Consider the following 24,526-nt stretch of genomic DNA (forward strand, 5'->3'; position numbering starts at 1 on the left):
CATCACTTGCTGGTCAAACTGTATACTTTATGTGTGTTGAATGTCAATCAGGTTGTACATCGTCGGAGCATAAAATGGGCAAAAAGACAGAATTTAGACAGAGTTGACTTTTCCACACGTGTGTTGACTTTTTCCGCACGTGCGTTGACTTTTCTGTACGTGCGTTGACTTTTTTTGGGAAACTCAAATCGACGTTTTAAAACTGTTTGGACGAGATTGGAAGTATAAAAAGGCAAGGAAAAGACTTTTCTAGGGTTCGAAAGTTATTTTGACCTAAAGGGAGAGGCTAGGGCTTGGAAGGGAAGAGAAACAAAAAACTTCAAGGATGTCTCCCATGGTGGTTTCTTCTCCATCTACTTCATTCCACTCCTCTATGAGTGGCTAATCTCCTTTTCTAGGGTTTTGATGAAACCCTAGCCATGTAATTATTTTGTTTTCTTTTTGATTTTTAATTATGTAAAGGTTTGAACAATTGTATGGTGATTTAGAAGTTCATATATATATTTTTCATTATCTCTTCGAATATTTGACTTTCTGTGATTGTTGAATATTATCCATACATGAGTTTTCTATTCCTTCACATTCAAGGTATGTGACGAACCATGCTACGAGGAACGAGTCGTATCACTACCTTAAGTTTAGAGTGAACGATTCGTATTACTTGAGATGGTTCGTGCTCGTACATTTAATGTGATGATCTTCTTGTTAAATGCTTTGAGCTTGTAGTTGCGAAGCATTAATCCGTTCAAACCATAGCATAATTGATTTCAATTGGATACCCTAATTATGTGATTAGTGGTGAATTCTTTACCCTAAGATTTTTTTCCAATTTAGTAAACTCAATTTCATTTATTATTGATAGTTTAATTTATTCGTTATTAAAATAGGTTATAAACAATCAATCTTTTATTCAAAATTAATTTAGGAATTTGACAATTAAATTAGTTTAATTTCACAATAGTCCTTGTGGATTGATACCTAAACTTGCCATTATTCTGATTGAATTTGGTATCGTTTAGTATTTAATTTTGGAGTGTTCAACGACCCATCAGTTCTCCTCTATTTTGGAAATCGAAATGAAGTTATCATTTCATTGCTTTTGTAATTAGGGTCTTGTTTGACATGATTTAAAAAAATTAAAAAGTTACTATCTTATTTACGTCACATCACCTTTTTAACAGATCACTTTAAACTCGTCCCATATTCAACTTATATTTTATAAAAAATTAAAAATTATACTTATTTATATCATCCCAAACAATCCCTAGTGAAAAAATTATCGGTTCAATAGTAGAGTTCAACCAGATGAAACTGTGTGACATAAACAAAAATTAACAACATATTATAACTACTTTTTTTTTTTGGATTTAAAAAAGTAATATAAAAAAACACTTTATGTGTGTTTAGTGTGGCTTATTTTGGCCAACTTATAGATTTTAGTTTTAGAAAAGTTATTTTGGATTGTTTGATTAAATTTATTTCAAACAGTTTCTGATTCTAGTAACTTATTTTAACTCAAAAAAGCTGATTCTGAGAAGCTGTTCATCCCTTACTTCTAATTATTAGTTTCTGTTGTGGACATATTAATTTAAAGTTATATTCTTAGATTAAAAAAAAAAAAAATAGAAAATGACCCAAATGAACTATGGATTATTATTATTATTATTATTTATGAGAAATGTAGACAAGTAGCAAATAACAAAAAATAAAAATTAATTCAAAAAGCTATTTCACAACTTATTTAACAGATACTACTCAACAATTTAAATCTATAATCCAACAGTTACACCAAACAGATTAACAGTTTCTGATTAAAGTCATAATTTATATTCTGTTAAGTTATAATCTATAATCTATTTTAAAAGTTACACCAAACAGGGCCGCTCTCTTTCTACGTCATGTGATTTGAGAGTTATATTATGAACATAGCTTCGCTTCAGTCTGCGATCGGATTGTAAGGTGTTGTTGGGCCTGTGGAGTCCATCAAGGGTCCCGTTTTAATAATTTGAACCGTTGAATGTGTAAAATTCGTCGAGTATTTTATGTCTATAAAAAATCATGCTGATCGGATATCGATAGTTACGTGATCAAATCAGTTTTGAATAAACAAAATAGACGGTGAAAAAATAAACGGTTGACAGAAATTTCATCCGCCAATGAGATAGCTATCGATATCTGATCAATGTGATTTTTTAAAGATATATAGTCGACGAGTTCTATATATTGAACGGTTCGGATTATCAAAACGAAACTCGTCGTAGGCCTCTACAGACCCAATAACATTCTCTAATCTGATCAGGAACTAGAAGAAAATCAGATCCTTATATTATTATTGGATAATTAAATTATACTGTGTTCAATAAGTATAAACAAAAAAGAACTTATAATGGTGAGAAGTGTTCTAGTATTGTGGCTTCAAAGGTTTTTTTGCTCAACTCTTCTTAGTACAATGAGGTCTCGTTTGGAAACATGTTAATTTAGTAATTTTTTAGTTATTTGGCTAAAATATGACCTAAAAAAATTAGTATGTTTGGGACGACTTTTTAATTTTTTACGAAAAGATGTGCAAAAAGTAAGAAGAAAATAAAATATTTGACTTTTTGATATGAATAATTAACTTTTTAATTTTTTTAATAATTTTTTAACTTTTTAACTAAAAAAATCACTTGCCAAATGAGTGTAATTTGTGGATATGGACCAGTTGACGGTTGACCCTCAACTCTTCTCCCCTTAATGAGTTTGTAATTTTTGGACATGAACCCAGTCAATTCAATTTTCAAAATGTTAGTCTATATATATGAATATATATATTTTTCTCATAAATTCACCATGTAAGAGAGAATTATTTAGGTACTACCTGATCATGTCACCAATTAAATAATCAAACTTTGCCTTGTTTGACATGTTGGGTTAGAGCATCTCTAATAGAGCTTTTAAAACACTTGTCAAAATTATAATTTAGTAATAGTGATAAAAAGTGAGTTTTTAATGACTTGCTATTTTACTTGTCAAAGATGACATATGTCATATCTGTTCTTAAATTTGGCTAGTAAAATAGTAATTGCCAAACATGCCACATCAGCAAATATGAACATATTTGTAGCTCCAAATTCAGTTAAAAAAACAGAATTGAAACAGTAGAAAACCAAGTTATTTTTCAAATTTAATTTTTCAATTTTTTTTTTCATTTTTTATATTTGTCTAGTCGGGAATAATATAAATATATAATTTTTTTTAACAAATAGTTAAAAAAAGTTCATAAAAGACAAAAAAATAAACAAAAATAAAATCACAAAAAAATCTATATCCAAACAATACTTACAAACTTGGAGGAAAAGTTGGTTGAGAATTGCCAAAATAACAAGTGACCATTGGAGCACCATTGCTATAATTTGGCAAAATAGCACTATTCATTGCCAAATTATAGCAACAACAATGGTATTATAGCAACAACTATTGGAGATTGGGTTAGGAGGGGTTTTTTTTTGACTAAAATAGTCATAAAAAAAAAAAAGTTAAAAAATTAAAGAAGATAAAATATCACATTCAAACTATAAAAATCAAAAAATTCAAAAAAATCAGACCCAAACGAAATTTTTAACACTAAGCAAAATAGCCAAAAAGACAAAAAAAAACTAAAAGATCAATTCACTTCTCAAACGAAGCCTTTTTATTGTTCTGTCAATCATCAATATAAATTAGTAAGTTCCACTATTTTGATTAGAATATCTCATGTCCCAAAGAAACTGGTTGTAATATTCTCTATTTTAAAATTATAATCTAATTATTTTACAAACGTTAGATAATGTAATGGAGATTTTCTATTATAATCGCATAATAAAGAGATCACACGTGGACAAAATAAGCGGCCAGCTAGAGGAAGTCTTCATCTAATGCCTCTGTAGCTCCACTAGTAAACATTGATGATTTGTTTTCCTTGTCTCTGTGCCTCTGTAATTCAATAGAAGCTTTGGTCTATCCTTTGTGATCAAGCTAGCCCTAAACTTTGCGTGAAACTAAAAAGGTTAATTACCGTCCCGTTTCTTTCAGGTGCTTACTGAAAGATAGATATTATCAAAACCCAGCTTAATTGGGTGAGAGTTGTCATGTTTTAAAATTTGGAGAATTAAATATTCAATTAATATTTTATCATTCAAATTTTAGGAGTGGAATAAATTCTAAACGTTTTCGTTTTCAAAAGGTTTAAATAAATCTTCATACTCAAAAGATTATAAGGAATTAAAAAAAAACTAACAAAACGCCAACTAAACCATCCACCATAAATTTCATAACTATTCAATACTTCCAACATTAAAGTAACAATAACTAATCAAAACAACTAAATAATACAAAGTTGAAAAAATAACCTGCAATGTCAAATTGTCAAAAATACTAAGGTCATAAAAAATAATAAATACATAAACTAGTATCAATCCTAAACTCAAGAAAATCATAAGAAGTCCAAAAAACATGTCCTACGATCATAGTTGTTTCTTATCATCACTATAGTTCCAATTAATCCTGCAAAGGAAGCTCGGCTGCCCTCAAATAGAACGTATCCGAGATGCCAAGAGACAAAACGAGTTAGTGTATAAGTATACTGGTGAGAGGGGAGATTTGCACCTGACAGTACAGCCGAGCTACGGTAACGCGGGGATTGGCAAACTTCGCGGTGGCGAGCTGTTCTCTCGATTGGCGTGGCCTCTCGGCCCGTCGTGCACTGCCGAGTTAGATTGATCGGTCAGACATGGGATAAGATCTGGGCGCGCTAGGATCTGTTAAACATTCGGCTGGGCGCGCGGTGGTGTGAAGCAACCGAGCTAAGGGCAGCCCGGGCATGACCAAGGACAAGCGAGGGCCGGCATGCCCCCGATCGGTTAGCCGAGATGGCTGGACTTCATGCGACCTAGAACGATGGTAGAGCGAGGAAAGGCCGGCATGCTCCACGACCGGTCTGTCAGGATGGACCGTTCACGAGTAGCTCGGCCATGAGAATCAGACTTTCGCTTCTTCCGACAGGTCGGCGAGACACAGCTCGGTTGTGTTGCTTGTGGCAGTAATTCTCCACGAGGGATAGGCCGGTCGTGGTACTCCGGTTAAGTGCGCCACCTGGGCCAATGGCATGAGGGAGAGGAAATCTGCTCCAGGCACGCGTCAATACCGTTGAGCAGTTCTGCGTGTACTGGTTGGAAGACTAGGCCTTTATACGCGTAAGGTGGTGAGAGGCGAGCACTGCCACTTGTCCAAGAAAGGACAACAAAGGTAGTGCGCGCACAATCCTGAGGCTACATGGCCAGCCTAGAAATAGGAACGGAAGATGAACGTTAGAGGTATGCAACTTCATGCCATCGAAAACACACACACTCTCTCTAACAGCCTTCTTCTCCCTCAAGTGATCTGACTTGATCGTCGGAGGGTCTATCCGGCAAACCACCGCCGGGTAGCTCACCGTTTCTGTGTTGCCAGGTTAGACGCCGTCACGGGAAGCTTGAATCCAAGGAGTACGGAAAGCAGAGGATATTTCGCCCCCGTACAATTGGCGCCGTCTGTAGGAAGTCTTTGATACTCAAACCTTGCTCTTCAAGCTCCTTCAACCATTTCCATGGCCAACAACGATGAAGCCCCGCAGTCCGTCGTCGATGGCGTCACACTAGAGTATGTCCGACGGAGAGAAGGCCCCCCGAATGTTCCAGCTATGGTGGGCCTAGAAACTTCTTCGCGAGGTGCGCGAGACAAGCGCGGAAGGAGTACCGATCGCTCGAAGAGTCCAAAAGGCCGTCGGCGGTGGGGGGAGTCCCATGCGCAACGCCTGGAGCACCAACTCAAGGACCAAGACGCCCTCATTCGAAAGATGGCGACTGAAATGGAGATACTGAAACGCTAGATTAAGGGGAAGGGTGTTGCTGGAGAGGGCAACCTCAGTGAGCGCACCCCGTCTCCTCGTTCTAGCAGTCACCGCCAGGAAAGAATGCACTCCCTTTCTATCACCAGAAACTACGGAGTTGGAGACTCTGAACCAAGGGAGAGCAGATCCCTCACTCGCGACAACACTTACCGTCCCTCGCGCCCGTCAACAATGTCGCGGTACTCTTTTTCCACCCGTTCCGGAGACTTGAGGGATGTGTTGGAAGAGAGGGCGCGTCGGAGGGAAACCCAGAGGTTGCCGGTGTTGCAGAGGTTGAGCACCCAAGTCCATTGTAGCGAAGAGGTGGTAATGCCAGCACCTAGGGTGGTGGCCCCTGCGCTAGCGGACAAAGAGCTGGCAAGACTTACCGCCACGCTACTGTCCCCAGAAATCGAGAGTACACCACTCCCTGTCGGATTTCACCAGCCTAAGTTTACCTTGTATGACGGCAAGACGGATCCGTACATGCACGTGAGTCATTACCGGCAAGTAATGGCTGGCCACCGGCGCAATGACGCCCTGATGTGCCTCATATTCCCAGCAAGCTTGGGAGAACTGGGCCTGAAATGGTTCGAAAGGCTTCCAGAGGGGAGTATTGAGGGATGGCAGCAACTAGCGGAAGCCTTCGTCACCAGATTCAAAACCAACACTCGAACACCGAAGGAAGTCGACCATCTCCTAGGCGTCAAGATGGAATTTGGAGGTTCATTGAAGGCATACAACGCGAGGTACTGGGAAACCTACAACGAAATCCTCGACTGCCCTACCAATCTGGCGATCACTCAATACAAGAGGGGTCTTCCAGTCGGACATAGATTGCGAGACTCACTCACGATGCATCAGCCTATAACCATGGAGTCTTTGATGCAGCGGATCAATGAGCACATTCGTGTGAAGGATGATGCCGCCTCTGCGACCGAGAAAGCTAATCCGGTCGCGACCGACAGAAAGGTCGCGGAGAAGGTTCACTCGGTCGGGCAGGAGGATAACCGCCCAAACGACCGGTCAAAAGATCAACGTTGTGGTTCAAACCGTGACGATAGAAACAAAGGTCGCAAAAACGATCGGGCTGACGCTCCCCGCGATGCAGAGAAGGATGCCAAGAGAAAGTTGAAGGCACGAACCGGAATCACCATGGTCTTCAAAATCCCTATCTACTGCATCTTGAGTGAGATCCGAGGAGAGCCTTTTGTCCGCTGGCCGGCCAAGTTGGGGAGTGCACAAAGAGGCTTCAACTCAAGATTTCGATGCACCTTCCATGAAGAACGGGAGCACTGAACAGAGGACTGCTTGCCACTCAAACAACACTTTGAGGAGTTGGTGGCGGCGGGGCATCTTGACCAGTACATAGATGGGGGCATGAAAGCTGCCCCGCAGGGACAGACTGAGCCAAACGGCCTGGCTGCCCTTGAGGCAGCGCCCCAAGGCGTGATCAATGTCATCCATGGCATCGTTGAACCAGCCAGGGTTTGCGAGCTAAGAGGGATGATTAAGAAAGCCAAGCACATGAGGGAAGTGCTCTCCGTTCAGCCCGCTGTGAAGAAAGGAAAGACTGAAGAGAAGGACATCCTTACCTTTTCGAGCAGGGATTTGGAGCGGATCCAGATGCCCCACAATGATGCCCTAGTGGTAACTCTTCGCGTCAAAGACTTTGACATCAAACGGATCTTGATCAACCAGGGGAGTTCGGTCAAAATCATGTATTATGACGTGTTCAAACGAATGAAGTTAGAGGACAAGGACTTGGCCCCTGCGACGTCTCCGTTGGTTGGGTTCAACTCTCAGCCGGAATGGCCAGTAGGGAAGATCATATTGCCGGTCAAAGCGGGTTCAGTCATAAAGCAAGTGGAGTTCTGGGTGCTCAAAGTCCCATCCACCTACAACTTGATTTTGGGCAGGGGATGATTGCACGCCATGCAAGCAGTAGCGTCGACTTATCATCAGGTTTTACGCTTCCCGGCGTCAACCGGACAAATAGAGGAAGTTTAGGGAGATCAGGTAATGGAAAAACAATGCTTCGTTGCGGTAAATGGCAGCCGAGCAGCCAAAGGGTTTGTCCAAATGATTGAGGAACCCGAGGGAAAGGAGGTCCTTGAAGACGTAGGAAGAAAGGCCGAGGAAAAATCGGTCGAGGATTTGGTGAAAGTGCGCATCGACGAGAACGACCCAACTAAGTTCTTCTTCTTGGGATCGTCTTTATCTAGCACCGAGCGGTTAGATTATGTCAACTTCTTGGTTTCCAATTTAGAGGCTTTTGCGTGGACTCCTTACGACATGCCTGGCGTCGACCCCAGCTTTATTTGCTACCAATTGAATGTCTTCCCTGATGCGCGGCCGGTCATTCAGAGGACTCGCTGCTCGGCTCTGCACCATGCCGAGGTAGTGGCAGAAGAGGTCAAAAATTTGTTAGAAGCAGGGGCGATAGAAGAAGTGCAATACCCTCGATGGATATCCAACACGGTAGTTGTTCTGAAAAATAATGGCAAATGGCGAGTCTGCGTTGACTACAAGACGGTCAATTGTGCATGCCCAAAGGATAGCTTCCCCCTCCCTCGAATTGACCAGCTGGTGGACTTGACCGCTGGTCATCAGAGGTTTAGCTTCCTGGATGCGTATCGCGGCTACCACCAGATAGCCATGTATGAATCGGACCCAGAGATCACATCGTTCACTACCCCTAGAGGCTTGTATTGTTATAAAGTCATGTCGTTCGGGCTAAAGAACGCCGGGGCAACTTTTCAGAGGATGGTAACAAAGATGTTCGCTCCCCTTTTAGGCCGCACCATGGAGGCCTACATCGACGATATGGTGGTAAAAAGTAAGAAGAAGTCTCAACATCTCGCCGACCTAGCAAAGATGTTTGCTATACTTAAACGCCACAAGCTTCGTTTGAATGCCTCCAAGTGCCCTTTCGGAGTCGACACCGGGAAGTTCTTGGGCTTTTTGGTCACAAACCGAGGAATTGAAGTCGACCCATCCCAAATCAAGGCGATACAAGAGCTGGAGCGCCCGAACTCCACGAAGGACGTACAACATCTTGCCGGGATGACAGCCGCGCTGAACAGATTTATCAGCCGGTCTTCAGATCGTTGCAGGCCCTTCTTTAAAACTTTGAAGGCCAAGTTCTTCTGGGATGACGAATGTGACCGTGCACTGGCAGACTTAAAAGTGTACCTTTCCTCGGCCCCTATCTTGGTCACACCTCAGCCGGGCGAAGAGTTATATCTCTACTTGGCTGTCTCTCAACACGCGGTGAGCGCGGTATTAGTTCGTGCTGAAGGCATCCAGCACGTACCAATCTTCTATGTAAGCAAGACCTTGCTCCCTGCTGAATCAAGATATCTGCCGCTAGAAAAATTAGCCCTGGCCCTGATGATGGCTTTGAGAAAGCTGACGCACTATTTCCATGCCCATACAATAGTTGTGCTAACCGAGTTTCCGCTTAAGGTACTCTTTGAAAAGGCGGACTTTACTGGGCGAATTTTGAAATGGGCTGTGGAATTGGGACAATACGACATCAAGTTTCGCCCGCGCACCGCAATCAAGGCTCAAGTTCTTGCAGACTTTGTGGTGGAATTTTCCCGTGGAATGCATCCAGTTTGCCCGGTTGATTTGGCTGGTGAGGATTTAGCACAGTCCATGGTTCAAGCAATGGAGACAAGTGTTGGCTCGCAAGTGGAAGAAGGGCGAAGGGCAACCAAACTAGTGAAGCCGAGTAACTTATTGGAAGACGAACTCAACCAAGACAAGGGAAGAGACCAGAATGAGCCGACCAGAGACTTGGAATTGAGAAACTCCCAAAACCCCTCTAATTGCTGGAAGCTGTTCATTGGCGAGATGTGGAAGCTCTTCGTCGATGGGGCATCCAATTGACATGAGGCCGGGCTGGGTATCGTACTGACTTCACCGGACGGGCTGGTTATCGAGCAAGCAATTACGCTCGGCTTCCTAGCATCCAACAACGAGGCGGAGTACGAAGCCCTCCTTGCTGGACTAAAAAGCGCATTGAGAATGAAAACGTCAGCCTTTATGGTATTCAACGACTCCAAGTTGGTGGTCAATTAGGTCTCTGGGGAGTATGAGGTCAGGGATGAGCGAATGGCGAAGTATCAAGCACTGGTGCGTGCAGAGATCAAGAAGTTCATTGCCATAAGAATGGAACAGATCAAGCGCGAAGAAAACAACATAGCTGATGAATTGGCCAGGCTTGTTTCTACATAGACAGCTTTTCCTAACCCCTTAATGATAGAATTTTTACCTCGGCCAAGCATTGAGGAACCAGAAATGCCCGAGGTATTCTGCGCCGACTTAGGACCTTCCTGGATGGACCCCATCATCACCTTCCTAAAAGATAGAGTTTTTCCTGAAGAAAAGAAGGCGGCCAACAAAATCCGGGCTAAGTCGGAGCGATTTTGGCTCTCGCCGTCCGGAACCTTATACAAGAAGTCTTTTACCAGGCCGTTCCTAAAGTGTGTCCATCCCACCAAAGTGGAAGCCTTCCTCTATGAGATCCATGAAGGCATCTGCGGGAGCCATACTGGGGGCAGATCTTTGGCTTACCGAGCAATCTCCCAAGGCTACTGGTGGCCATGCATGCAGGCGGATGCGCAGAAATACGTTCGTCGATGTGAAAAGTGTCAGAAGTTTGCTCACCAAATCCACCAGCCCGCTAGAGAGTTGCTCCCCCTCACAAGTCCCTGGCCGTTTGCACTCTGGGGATTAGATATTGTTGGACCGCTCCCAGCAGCTTCGGGCAATCGCAAATTCTTCATCGCCGCGACCGATTATTTCACCAAGTGGGTTGAGGCTGAGCAATTGGCAACCATAAATGAAAAAGATGTGAAGAACTTTGTTTGGTAAAATGTCATCACTTGCTTCGGCATACCTAAGGCCCTCATCTCAGATAATGGCACTCAATTCGATGGGAAACTCTTTCGTGGATTTTGCGAAGAGTTAAAAATTGAGTTCTACAATTCAAGTCGAATGGTCAAGCAGAGGCCTCAAACAAGACCATCCTGGATGGGCTGAAGAAGCGGCTTGAAAAAGCCAAAGGTAAGTGTGTTGAAGAACTCCCTAATGTGCTATGGACATACCGCACTACGCTAAGGCGGTCGACTGGAGAGACACCATTCGCCTTGGCCTATGGCATGGAAGTCGTTATCCCGCTGGAAATTGGTATGCCAACCATCTGGTCTGAGATCTTCTAGCCAGATTTGAACAATGAAGCAGTGGCATTGGAGCTTGACCTAGCCGAGGAAAGAAGGGAACGGGCTCTGATCCACATAGCGGCTTATCAGCAAGAACTCTCAAGGAAATACAACAAGGCTGTGCACCCCAGACTGTTCAAAATCGGGGACTGGGTCTTAAGGAAAGTGATGGGCAACACGGTGGTCCCTGGTGAAAGAAAACTTGGTGCAAATTGGGAAGGACCATACAAGGTGACTGGCCTTGCAAGCAAAAAGGCATACCATCTGGAGGACTTAGACGGTAAAGCTATCCCCAGGCCATGGAATGCAGCCAACCTTAAGATTTTCTACTTTTAAAATGTACTTGTTTTTGTTGCTTCTAGACCTTTAGCCTTTTGGCACTTGATGTAAAAGATAGCACTACTTTTTGTAATGAAAAATAGCCCTATTGTTCTTTTGGATTATATCTTGCTGTACGAATGACATGGCAAGGATACTGGGCCACTATGGAGGCCAGGGGCAAGGAGACCAACCCGCACCGGGCAGAACTAATTTCCCCTGGCCGGTATAGAAACAGACCGCACAAACAGTTGGTGAATTGTCCAATCGGCGTAGGGGCCAAGTTGATTTTTGCTCGCCCAATTGAAATATTGGTGTTTTGTCCAATGTAAAGGCCGAGCTGATTTTGCTCGGCCAAAACGAAATGTTGGTATTTTGTCCAACTGATAAGAGCCAAGCTGATTTTGCTCGGCCAAGTGATCCGTTGGTGCCCTGTCCAACTTACAAAAAGCCAAGCTGACTTTGCTCGGACAAAAGAAGTGTTGGCGTTATATCCAACTCAGAAGGCCGAGCTGATTTGGGTCGGCCACATTGAAACATTGGTGTTTTGCCCAATTTAGAGGCTGAGCAGGTCTTGCTCGGCCAAAATGAAATGTTGGTGATTTGTCCAACTTCCTTTAGGGCCGAGCTGATCTTTACCCGCCCAAATACAAGACTTGAAGTGATGTCGAAGCCAGAGCAGCCAAGGTGATTTTTGCTCGGCCAGAATGAAATGTTTGGGCATTTTCAAAACTACAAAGACCGAGCTGATTTATGCTCGCTTTACTCTAAATGTTCGCGCTTTGCCCAATTTAAGGCTGAGCTGACTTCGCTCGGCCGAATGAGAATGTCTGGGTTCATTCGAAGAATCAAAGAACCGAGCTTCCAGTTATGATTCGCGAACATTTGAGTTGATGAAATTCTAATTTTAGCTTGGCATATTGCACGGCATGGCCAACCTACCAGTCGTGATGCATTAAAATTTGAATGAAGAAATTTTGCACGTGTCAACCTAACAGAAATAGAAGATCAGCGAGCAAAACAGTTCGAATTTCATTGACCAAGGAAATTGCATTACAACTGTGGGGCATAGCCCGGTTACATTCCAAAAAGGCAAAGAAGCAAAAACAAAGCAGAAAATTGAAGGGAACATCATTAATCTAACTCAAGGTCAACCGTCTGCTCGGCGACCTCAACCGTTTATTCGGGCAACCCATCCACGGCCTCGTCGTCAGCGCTTTCCACCGTGACGACCTCTCGATCAGCCACTTGATCTTCGACATCTTGAGATGCTTCGGGAGAAGTTTGCTCGATTTGTTGCGCGGCGGCGGCTTCTTCCTCGGTCGCTTTCCTTGCCTCTTCGATGAGCCAGTTTTGAGCAGCATTAGCGTACGCCTGCATGTAGACCGGGATATAGGCTGCAGGGGGATTCAGGAACATATCAGCGTCTTGACCAAGGCCAATTTTTTCCACGGCAGCTTTCCAACCGCACTGGAAAAAGATGTCCTTGGTAGCCTGAACTTGCCGCTCATAAGTCTTCTCGCCCTGCGCGTATCCCCGGTCCTCGGCGTGATCAACCGCCTTGTCTTTCTCTTCCTTGTGGGCATCGCGCAGTTTGCGCAGCTCGGCGAGGTACCGAGCCTTCATCTTCACGGTCCGTTGTTTGTCCGCTTCAGCCTGGTCCAACTTTTGGCTTAGCGTATCTCGCTCGGCCTCAACCGCCTCCTGCGCGGCCTTGAGCTTTGCCATCTTAGCCGTTTGTGCCTTGTTCTCAGCAATGGCGTCGCGCAGACTCTGCCGCACGGCGATCGTGTGCTCATGGGTGAGATAGTTCTTTTGCGCGGCTTGCAAACAAGTGAAAGATTGTTAGCATTAAGGAAATTGAGCAAAAATCGGGCGATAACTTCAGGTCGGCCTGCAAACAAGTGAAAGACTGACAGCTTACCAGCACTATGGATTTCGCCGCCGAGCGGAGGACCTTCAGGTCGGACAACTCGTCATGTTTTTTCATGTCGGCGGGCAGGATCAACCCCTTGGTCATGTTAAAATCGAGCGAATAGTCCTTGTCCGCGTAGACAGAGTCTGCTGCAGAAACAGCACGGACTTTGTACTTGAATTCTGGCGACCAGACCGGGGGGGCACTTGGGCTCTTGGATGGCCCGCTGATTTGTTGTTCGGTCTGGTCCCCGAGATCGGTCGAAGCTTGTTCGGTGGAGTCCTCATCCACCAGATGTTGCCCGGCCAGATCTTTCCTCGGGCGCTTCTTCGACCGGCCAGCTGGTTGTTCGCTGGCAAGAGCCAGCACAGCTCCTTCTTTTTGACCGGCTGGAGTGGAGAAAGTCCCCCCAGAAGCTCCTGGTGGCTAGGAGTCGCTCGGATCACCGGTGATCATTGATTTGATAGCCCGAATTTTTGCCATTTCTTGCTCGGCGGTCGTAGGAACAAGTTTGATCGGCAAAAGATTTGGGTCAGGTTCTGGGGAACGAGCACAAAGAAAGTCGGTGACCCGGCTTCTGCGTGGCGCCTTGTAGTTATAGGTCGGTTCAAAGCCGAGCAGCTTAGGTGATTCTCTTTCTTCTTCTGGATGACGCAGTAAGACTCTAATGGCCTCTTGGTTAGCCCGGTTGTAGTCTTCTGCTAAGTGCTTGTAATCTGCAAAAAGAAGGAGTGTCAGACCGGCATAGAGAGAAACTAATGTAGAAAGAAGATAGTGTGGTTAGCTGAGCTACTCACCAGCACTGCCAAAATCTTTCCTAATATACCAGCCCGGTATGGGCGCCTCGGTGTTCTTGTAGTGACCGGACACCCACAAGAAGTCATCATCATTGGTCTCCTTGTTTGGGTTGCCCTCGATGAGTTTTGCTCGGCTCTTCTTTACCTTTAGGTACCAGCAAAACCCACCTTTATTCTTGCTGAGGCTGTATTGATGAAATATCTCGGCGAGGCCGAGCCTCCTGTTTAGCTCGGCCATGCCGTTTATTATCTTATATGTGTTGTTCGACACCTGAGTTGGACAAAGCCTTGTCTGCTTAAAAAATTCGCAGATCAAGGGTTGGACTGGGAAGCAAAGTCCTCTTTCGACTATGGACACGACTGTGAAGGGGCATCGGTCTAGGTCGCCCCAAGGGGTATCTCCCTTCTTGGCCAACTCTAAAATGACATCGTCTGGAATGTTGTACTCCCTACGAAACTCAGCTAGCTCACTGGGTGAGCTCACCATGAATCAGTACTTCCCCATCTATCTCGATTTTATTCGGTGATTTAATTTGTATCTCGGTGAAAAATTTTGGTGTATTTGCTCGGACTTTGAGCTCCACCAGTGATAGTTCTGGACTGGCCTGGTCGGTCCTAGTTTGTTCTGCATTGTTAAGAAACAAGTCCAAGGGTTAGCACGGCATAAATTGCACGGCTTCAATATGGATTTTTTAGCTCGGTGAAGGGTTTTTGGATGTTTGACCGGTTCGACCCCATCTCGGCTAGACAACGTGGCCGATTTGGCCTTCCTAGTTCGGTTATGATTCCCTATTTTCAGCTCGGTTGCGGCCTCAATGAGAAGCTACAAACCAATTTTTGCTCGGCTAAAGCTCTACCTACGGATCTAAATGAGCATTTAGCTCCGTTCTGTCCAGTATTCATCCAGTTTTTCCCAAAAATGGAGTTTGTTTGTTCGAGCCATGGAGAAACGGGCGCGAAGGCCCCATCCACTCCAGTTCCAGTTTCCCTAAGGTGTGCCAATACTACCCCATGGAGGAGGTATTGATAGGTTCCTAACACTTCTAAGCAAGAACAGAAGCACGAAAATGAAGAACTCGAGTATGAAAGTACGAAAGAAGGATAGAAGGGCCTACTTAAATCAGACGCGAAGCAGGATACAGCACATGAGCTTGGTTGCAGCCCTCTGAAAGGATGAAGAATGAGCGAGGGGAAGCACAGAGACAGTAACCTCAGTGGGGTCAGCAATGGCAGAAATGGGACGTTTGAAGGCTAGGGTTTTGGCTTGGAGAAGGAGATGAATACTAGAAGGCTCGAATGACCCTTCGTTTAGTGTTTAAAGAGGGGGAAAAATCCAAATGGCAGCAGCTGTTTGAATTCTGCGCATGGAAGACAGCTGGGTTGTACGGTCCAATGGCGTGAGGCCATGTGGCATTAAGAGCGCGGCTATCAGTACGACTGTACGATCCTTGACAAGACTACTGAGGCAATGGCTGACCGAATGGGATAGCTCAGAAACGGCTTTGATGCCAATTACGCTCGGCTTGTACTGGCGTAACTCGAGGACCGTTAGCTAGGTCATGGTGGTAACCCCAATCACGATTAGCTCGGATGGGATTAAGGGCAATTGAGAGGGGAGATTTGCACCTGACAGTATAGCCGAGCTACGGTAACGCGGGATTGGCAAACCTCGCGGTGCCGAGCTGTTCTCTCGATTGGCGTGGCCTCCCGGCCTGTCGTGCACTACCGAGTTAGATTGACCGGTCAGACATGGGATAAGATCTGGGCACGCTAGGATCTGTTAAAAATTCGGCTGGGCGCGCGGTGGTGTGAAGCAACCGAGCTAAGGGCAGCTCGAGCATGACCAAGGACAGGCGAGGGCCGGCATGCCCCCAATCGGTTAGCCGAGATGGCCGGACTTCATGTGACCTAGAACGATGGTAGAGCGAGGAAAGGCCGGCATGCTCCACGACCGGTCTGTTAGGATGGACCGGTCACGAGCAGCTTGGCCATGAGAATCAGACTTTCGTTTCTTCCGACAGGTCGGCGAGACACAGCTCGGTTGTGTTGCTTGTGGCGGCAATTCTCCACGAGGGATAGGCCGGTCGTGGTACTCCGGTTAAGTGCGCCACCTGGGCCACTGGCGTGAGGGAGAGGAAATCTGCTCCAGGCACGCGTCAATACCGTTGAGCAGTTCTGCGTGTACTGGTTGGAGGACTAGGCCTTTACACGCGTAAGGTGGTGAGAGGCGAGCACTGCCACCTGTCCAGGAAAGGACAACAGAGATAGTGTGCGCACAATCCTGAGGCTGCATGGCCAGCCTAGAAATAGGAGCGGAAGATGAACGTTAGAGTCATGTAACTTCATGCCATCAAAAACACACACTCTCTCTCTAGCAGCCTTCTTCTCCTTCAAGTGATCTGACTTGATCGTCAGAGGGTCTATCCGGCAAACCATCGCCGGGCAGCTCACCGTTTCTATGTTACCAGGTTAGACGCCGTCACGTGAAGCTTGAATCCAAGGAGTACGGAAAGCAGAGGATATTTCGCCCCCGTACAACTGGTATGAATACAAATATTTGATACGTACGTGTCTACCAGACACAAACAAAAATACATTTAGTTCCAATCCGCACTGAGACGAATGGGTAGTTTCCCAAGATACAGTGACATTTAGTTTCTTGCCCATGCACAATGAAATATAAATTGAGTATAAAATAAACAAAAAAATAAAAAATAAAAATATGGTGGGTCAGCCATGCATAAAAACTTAGTAAGACCTACCATCCTGCAAAAAATAAAGTTAGTATAATTTAATCATAAGTAACTTGCTAGAGAAGTATAAAATGCATAGAAGTATAAAAATGTACCGTTTCATGCTTAAATAATTCGAATTGACCAAAACTCAAAGAACAAAAATTGTACAAAATCAAATTTCCTGAAAAGCTATGCGAACGAATTTAGTAGAAACTGAACAAGTTGAGAAAAAAAAACTTGATAAAAGAACCTAGACGAAATTCAACCAAAAAATTTGAAGCTGAAAACGAAAAGAAACTGGCCAAAGATGTTTTTTTTTTTTAGAAAAGTTCAAAACATGAAAAGTGTTCAGAATAATGTTTACCTTAAAATGAAATGAAACCAATAAAAATTAGCTCGTTTCGTGGGTTAAAACATCATCTAAAATCTGCAATACTAAAATAAATAAAAACTATTGAAACAAAGATCATCCGATTACAAGTTCTAATCGATCTTTCTAGTAAAAAGTTAAAACACAAAAGTTATCTAGAATCACGTATACATGCCTTTGTTCAAATTTCATAATTTATCGAGGTAGTTTACTATTTTTCAAGATACACAAATCAATATAATTCACACTATAGCAATAAATTTATAATTAAATTCTTTGTACCTTAGCTCCACCACTTCGGCCTCCACTTCCGGCCTACACATATATCCCATGTGCCTTTCGTATACCTAATACCGTTCCGAAGCCAAACTTACATGGAGATTTCGTTCCGAGTTTGACCCATACTCCTCGGATGGTTAGCATAAACGTATGCGCGTAAATCAATGCACTCATCTACACATGAGAACGAGGCAACAATATATATGTACACAATCTCTCATATACTCATGAGATCAAACATAACAATGCCAAGCCTAAGGCATTCAAATAAATCTCATAATCCTCACTTTTTTTTTTTTCTTATACACTCTTTTTCACCATCATTCAAATAAAACAACAATCCATAGAGTCATGGTGGAGTATAAGGAATTTATCTATGGGTTCCAAGTTTATTTTAAATTCATTTATTTATGAGTGTGATTACAACCATAAAATAAATCCATATAAAAATCCCAAACCTTACCTACATAACTAATCAAAATAATTATAACCAATCAATCATCTAAAAACCCTAAACCTTGCATACACAACTAATCAAAATAATTAAAATCAATCAATCATCTACATGCAAATACGGAATCAATTCAACGTCAAATAAATAAAAATAAATAAATAAACATAAATCAAGGGTAGTGGGTTTTGCACTCACAATTATTTTTTGAAGATCAAAGAAATATTTGAAGAACTAATGGAGCTACCAAAACAAAACCTTAATCCTTTTTTTTCTTTTTTGTTTTTCTGCCGTCTCTTTGTTTTATCACGCACAGGGCCCTCTTTTCTTTCAAACTCTCATCTTTCTCACTTGGCTGCTCCTCTATTTCTTTTTGATTGATCTCTCTCTCTCTCTCTCTCTCTCTCTCTCTCGGCTGCTCCTCTTTCTCTAGGTTGCTCACTCTCTCTCTTTCCTCAAGGTCCTTTTTTCTTTTCTTTAGATTATAACCTAATCACTTAATATATAACGGGAAAATTACTATGTAGTCCTATGCAAGGGATGTATTTACCTCCTAATCCCACTACATTTTTAATAGACTAATAGGTCCAAAGTTTTTTAAGTTTTGTATTCGGAGGTCCTGTTTTTTATTTTTTAAATGACTGTATTACCCTTTGATTATATATATATATATATATGTGTGTGTGTGTGTGTGTGTGTGTGTGTGTGTGAAAAATCAAATATTCGCCTATGCAAGGTTGTCTGCGATCTCGATCTCTCTCCGTGATGCCAATCTTTTTATGCTGTGAGGTCGATCTCATTGTGCTGTGAGGTGGATCTGGTTGTGCGATATAAATCTCTATGTATAGGCGATCTCTACGTACGCTCTCTCTCTCTTTGTGTGTGTGTGTCTGTGTGTCTGTGTCTGTGTCTCACTCTGTCGATACTTATATGTATGTATATATATAGATAAGTAAATTTACGTGATTTCTGGTTTGTGTTTGGCAATGTTGCTATAATTCTTTGTTTTGTGATAAACTTTGTTTGTTTGATACTTATTTTGTGATTTTTGTATGTGATATAGTTTAGTAATTTTGATTTTGTTGATTTTGTTTGTTGTATAGTGTAATGTGTTTTGAAGTTGTAGTTTGGAATTGTGAATTGTGAAGTGTTGATACTGATATGTTGTAACTGTATAATTTTGCAGTTTGGAATTGTGAATTGTGAAGTGTTGATACCGATATGTTGTAACTATATAATTTTGCAGTTTGGAATCACTGAACAATTATTTGCTGGTTTGTGATTTTGTAGTATGGAGGGATGTTTTATGTTAATGTGCAAATACAGTATGTCTTGTGCTGCTATTAAGTTTAGTAAGGAATGTAGTTATCATAAAGTTGTTGAGAAAATATCTGCAAAGTTCAAGGAGTTGAGTGTTGGTAACTTTTGCTTGTTTTTCTCTTTTCCTAGATATTCTAATTGTATTGTTGAATGTGATGATGATTTGGGAAATATGATGTCAATGGTAGGTTGTAGTGGTTCTCATGTTGTTGATGTTGTTGTGGGTGATAGAAGAATTGTGAAGGTTGATGATAATTCTTCTAGGATTGATTCTATAATTTGTAAGAGTTCTTTGGTTAACGATTGTGATAATTTTGATGGTTTGTTGCCTAGTTTTTATCCAGAACCAGTGAGATTTTTGTTGTCTGCTAGTTGGAAGGGGATTATACATAGTGTTGGTCAAGAATTTGAAGGTGGAGTGTCGACGTTCCGCATTGCATTGGCTTAGTATGCAGTTGAGTGTGGTTTTGCAGTGAATTATTTGAAGAACGATACAACAAGAGTAACTGCTGAATGTATGATGAAGTCATCTACGAGTTGTAAATGATTTGTGCATGGAAAGGTGTTGATGAATTATGGTATTTTTTTTTATTATGAAGTTGGATAATGTGCATACTTGTGGGGTTGTTGCTCGTAGATCTTGTAGCAAAATGGTTGGTTCTAGACTTTTGTTTGATAATGTGGATAATGATATTAGTGATAATTCGTTGATTCATCCTATTGAAGTTAAAAAAAATGTTGAAGAAACAATATGGTATAGATGCTTCTTATTGGGTTACATGGTTAGGAGTTAATAAGGGAAGAGGTGGGTTGTTTGGTGATTTTGCAACTTCTTTTGACCAACTTCGATGGTACCTTGAGATGGGTATTAGAACGAATCCTGGAGGCGTGTTTGAATTAGACGTGGATGAAAGTAGTGGGTGTTTTCAAAATTTGTTTGTGGCATTTCATGAATGTTTGTATGGCTTTTAATTTTGTCGTCTGTTGTTGTTTGTTGATAGTACATTCTTGAAGGGGCACTATAAGGGGCATTTACTTGCAGTAAAATCAAAGGAAGGCAATCAAGGTATATATTTATTTGCAGTTAGTATAATTTTGGTTTGTCAGTGTGTTTTGGTAGTTGGTGGATTTTGGTTTCTATTATTGTATTGTGAGTCTACTAATTTTTACAGTTTCATTTTATTTTGTTTTCAGGCTTGTTTCTTTTGGCTTTTGCAATTGTTGATACTGAAAATCAAGATAATTGGATGTGGTTGTTAAGTCAGTTGTTAAAAACTGTTGGTTCAAGTCAGAGATTGACCTTTGTGTCGGACCGTCAACATGGCTTGCTAGACGCTCTTTCAGTGGTTTTTCCCAATGCACATCATGCATATTGCTGGAACCATTTGAAGAGAAATTTGATTGGCAAATTGGTGGAACTTTGTACTAACTATAAGATGACTTTGATGAAAATATTAGTTAAATATGCTTTTGCGCCAACTGTTGCTTCTTTCCAGCATTATATAGAGAAATTGAAGCGTATTGCTGGGAATGGTAGAGCTGATAGTATGTTGGATGGTTTGCAAAATGATAAGTGGGCCAATGCATTTTTTAGAGGGAAACGATATGGTGAGATGTCATCTAATGTTGCCGAGTCTTACAATAATTGGATTGGTGGGGCCCTTGAGTTGCCTATTACTTATATGGTTGATATGATTAGGGTTCAAATCATGACTCAATTGTCAAATAGAAGAGCTGAATCTAAAAGATGGACTACCAAATTGTGTCCAGTTATGGAAAAGAAGTTGGTGGACTCTTTGAAGCTAGCTAAGTCTTAGGATGTGATTGTTATTAGTGATACTGTGCTTGAGGTTCATTCTTTTATTTCTTTTATGTTGATATTGGCAGACGAACTTGTTCTTGCCATGAATGACAATTGAATGGTTTTCCTTATTGTCATGTTGTGCATGCTTTGCGTAGTAGTGGTAGAGATGTGTATGATTTCATTGATCTTTTTTTTCATGTGAATTGTTTTAGAGAGTCGTACAAGGAATCTGTTTATCCAATGCTTTCAAGTGAAATATTTGACTTTGATGGTGCCAGTAGTTCGATTATCAAACCTCCTATAATGAAGAAGCAGCCCGGACGGAACAAGAAGAAGAGGATACCTTCTAGGGGTAAGAATGTGAAGCAAATCAAGTGTGGAATAGGTGCTTGAAATATGGGAATCACAATAAGAAGACGTGCAAGGCTGCTATTTGAGGCCATAGTCTATTCTTTTGGATTTGTATTTGAAATTGAGGAATTGTGATAATAAAATGTGATACTTGGTATTATAGAAGTAATAAATAAAGTTGGTTGCATTCTTTTTTCTTTTTCGATGTGTTCTTTAGTTATTGAAGTTGTTTTGTAACATTTTTTTTTTTTTTTTGTGGAGTTGGTTGGTTTTATTTTTGTAGAATGCTGAAAAGGTTGTTGAAAATTTCTTATTGAAACTGTATAATCTTGCAGTTTTGTTACATGATATATTTATTTAATATTTCGTAGTGACAAAACTGTATAATTTTACAATTTCATTTACAATTTTGAAATGTAGTTTATCTATTTGTTTGAGTCATGAAATTGAATAATTTTGCAGTTTCAAGAATTATGTTGGAAATACATATTATAATACGTGGAAGGCAACTCACGATAATGAAACTGCATAATTGTGTAGCATAATTTTTGTTTGAGTGATGAAACTACATAATTTTGCAGTTTTAGGAATTATGATAAACAACCTGATGAAACTGCATAATTTTGCAGTTTTAAAAATTATTAAAAACAACCTAATGAAACTGTATAATTTTGCAGTTTTAAGGATTATTAGAAATAACCTTTCCTGTATGAATTTATATGCAACCACAAATGTGACGACAATAATAAGCACAAGAACACAAACAAGAATAATAAGCATAAGAAGAACAATAACAAGAATAATAACAATAACAAGAGCAACAACGACATCAATGACAACAATCATTTTCACCATGATAATCACAAGAAGATCAATTACCAAAAGCATAAAAAGTACTTGTCACATGTAAAAAAAAAAAAAAAAAAGTACAAAAATATGTTCACATGAGTATTTGTATTGTAAAGAAGTTTATTCATTGTTTCTATGGTTTGGTTTATTTTGTCAACATTTGGTAGTGCTCGAGTTTCCAAGATCGGTTCTTATCATTGAGGAATTGACTGATGATTTCTGCTTGAAATTTGTCCCACTCAGTTAGTTGAAGTGATTTTTGCACAGGTTGCTAGTTGATTTATTGGTTGATAACATTGCAGACGGTGATTGCACAATCATTCCTACAAAGTTTTAGATGAAGTTAATTAGTTAGGTAAAACTGCAAAATTTAGTATATTGAAACATTAGTTATTGAGTTTGTATCTTACGAGTGTGGGGTTTGTTGTGGACATTCCTCAATTGATGCAATTACTGTTTCGCACTCTTGAGATAATAAGATGTTTCATTGATTGTTGAATAATCCTTTATTCCATCTCAGTTGATGTTGTTACTACAAAATAGTTAGTGGGTGTTTTTGTTAGTTATAGTGATGTACTGAGATGTTTTGAAATAAATGGAACTAAGTAGAAAATTTTATTTAACTTACAATTTCCTTTGCAATTTCAAAGTGCTTGTTGTGACAATCTTTTTGTGATAATCCCGTTCTGTATTATGCTAATTGATATTAATTATGATTGTGATTATGTGTTTAATACAATTTTGAGTGTCATTTATATGATTATATGTGATTTTGAATTTCTATCTGTTTACCGTAGGAAAATCTGTTCAACTTACTGTTAGGAACTGAAAATTAAAGGCCTTATCGGCCACAGAAATCGAAATTGACTACGCCATTGTGATTGGCGTAATTTTTAGAGCCTATGGTGAAATTTAATTAGAAATTGATTCAGATCAAAATAATTAGATTCAAATTACTTGGCCTTATTCAATTTGATTAGGCCAACATATATATAAGTGGCCTATTTACATTTTTAGCATGGTGTTTGAGCTCATTTCACTCATTTGGCTGAGATTACACTCTAGAGAGAGGGAGAGTGCCGAATTTAGAGAGAGAGGGAGCTCAAGACAGAGAATTGATCAAGGAGCTTGGTGAACTTGAAGATTAACTCAAGAATTAGCTATAATTTGGAAAATTTGAGCTCTTAGGTGAGGAAATTCATGGGTTTGAGTTTATGATTTTATGAATTCAAGATTAAATGGTAATCAAGAATATAAGTTGTGTTGATTATGATGAAATTGAAGTTTATATGCACATGCATGTTTAGAATTGCCATGAATTTGTATGATCTAGCATAAGATATGATGAACATGATTAATTGGGCACCAAATTTTACATGCATGCATAATTTTCATGAATTTCATGATTATGGGTATCATTTATACCATTTGAAACAAGATTGGAGTCAAAAGTTAACATGCATGTATAATTCATGAAGATATGGAATTTGTATGAAGCTAGAATGCATGAGCTTTGGCTATGTCAAGAAGAATGTTGAATTATTTGAGAATTAAACCATAATTTTGAACAATTGGCCTCATATTGCTTATATCCATATGATATATACTGTGTTTCCATGTTTTTGAACCAAGAACATGAGTTTTGGGCCTTTGAATGTCGAGTTTGAGCTTCAAGAACAATTCTGAAAACTCCAGAATTTGGTGTGTCTACTCGAGCAGGGAAACCGCCGCTCGAGCTTGAAATGTTAATTCCTAGAACTTTTGCAGACATTGGTGTCCACTCGAGCCGGGAGAGTCACGCTCGAGCATCAGTCACATGTTTCGACTCTTAGCTCGAGCGTCCTAAGTCACGCTCGAGCGTAAATATGAGGCAACCAGCACCTTTGCAGACCATGGGGGTCCGCTCGAGCAACGAAAGTCACGCTCGAGCGGGGAGCCCTGTTTTAGAAATTTTGTAAAGATGTTTTTACGTTTCAATTTCCGTCCTCTTTCATTCTAAGCACTCTTAGACATGCATTGAACATCATATATGAGTTAAAAGGATAAGAAAGAAACCTGAGAGGGATGTATGAATTAAGAACGGATTGAAATCGTTTGTGACCCATTATGTTTATGAAATGTGTAGGGTCAAGCACAAGGGCAAATCATCCAGCAGATCACTGTGAGTAATATCTTAGTAAAGATATTTTGAAGTATGCTATTTGTTCAATTGCTTACTCCTATCT

General features: G+C 41.2%; 2 protein-coding genes across 2 annotated transcripts; both read left to right on the forward strand.

Moving 5' to 3' along the window:
- Positions 1-6,076: 6,076 nt before the first annotated feature.
- LOC145799416 (uncharacterized) lies at positions 6,077-7,183 on the forward strand. Its single transcript, XM_082888995.1, has one exon. The coding sequence runs from the start codon at positions 6,077-6,079 to the stop codon at positions 7,181-7,183; it is 1,107 nt and encodes a 368-aa protein (XP_082745121.1).
- A 3,006-nt stretch (positions 7,184-10,189) lies between these two features.
- Positions 10,190-11,448, forward strand: LOC145799417 (uncharacterized). Its single transcript, XM_082888996.1, has 3 exons — positions 10,190-10,756; positions 10,885-10,957; positions 11,117-11,448. Exons 1-3 carry the CDS (start codon positions 10,190-10,192, stop codon positions 11,446-11,448), a joined length of 972 nt encoding a protein of 323 aa, XP_082745122.1.
- Positions 11,449-24,526: the final 13,078 nt, after the last annotated feature.

Source organism: Camellia sinensis, chromosome 9 (genome assembly GCF_055761805.1).
Source record: "Camellia sinensis isolate YWXY chromosome 9, ASM5576180v1, whole genome shotgun sequence".
Taxonomy (NCBI): Eukaryota; Viridiplantae; Streptophyta; class Magnoliopsida; order Ericales; family Theaceae; genus Camellia; species Camellia sinensis.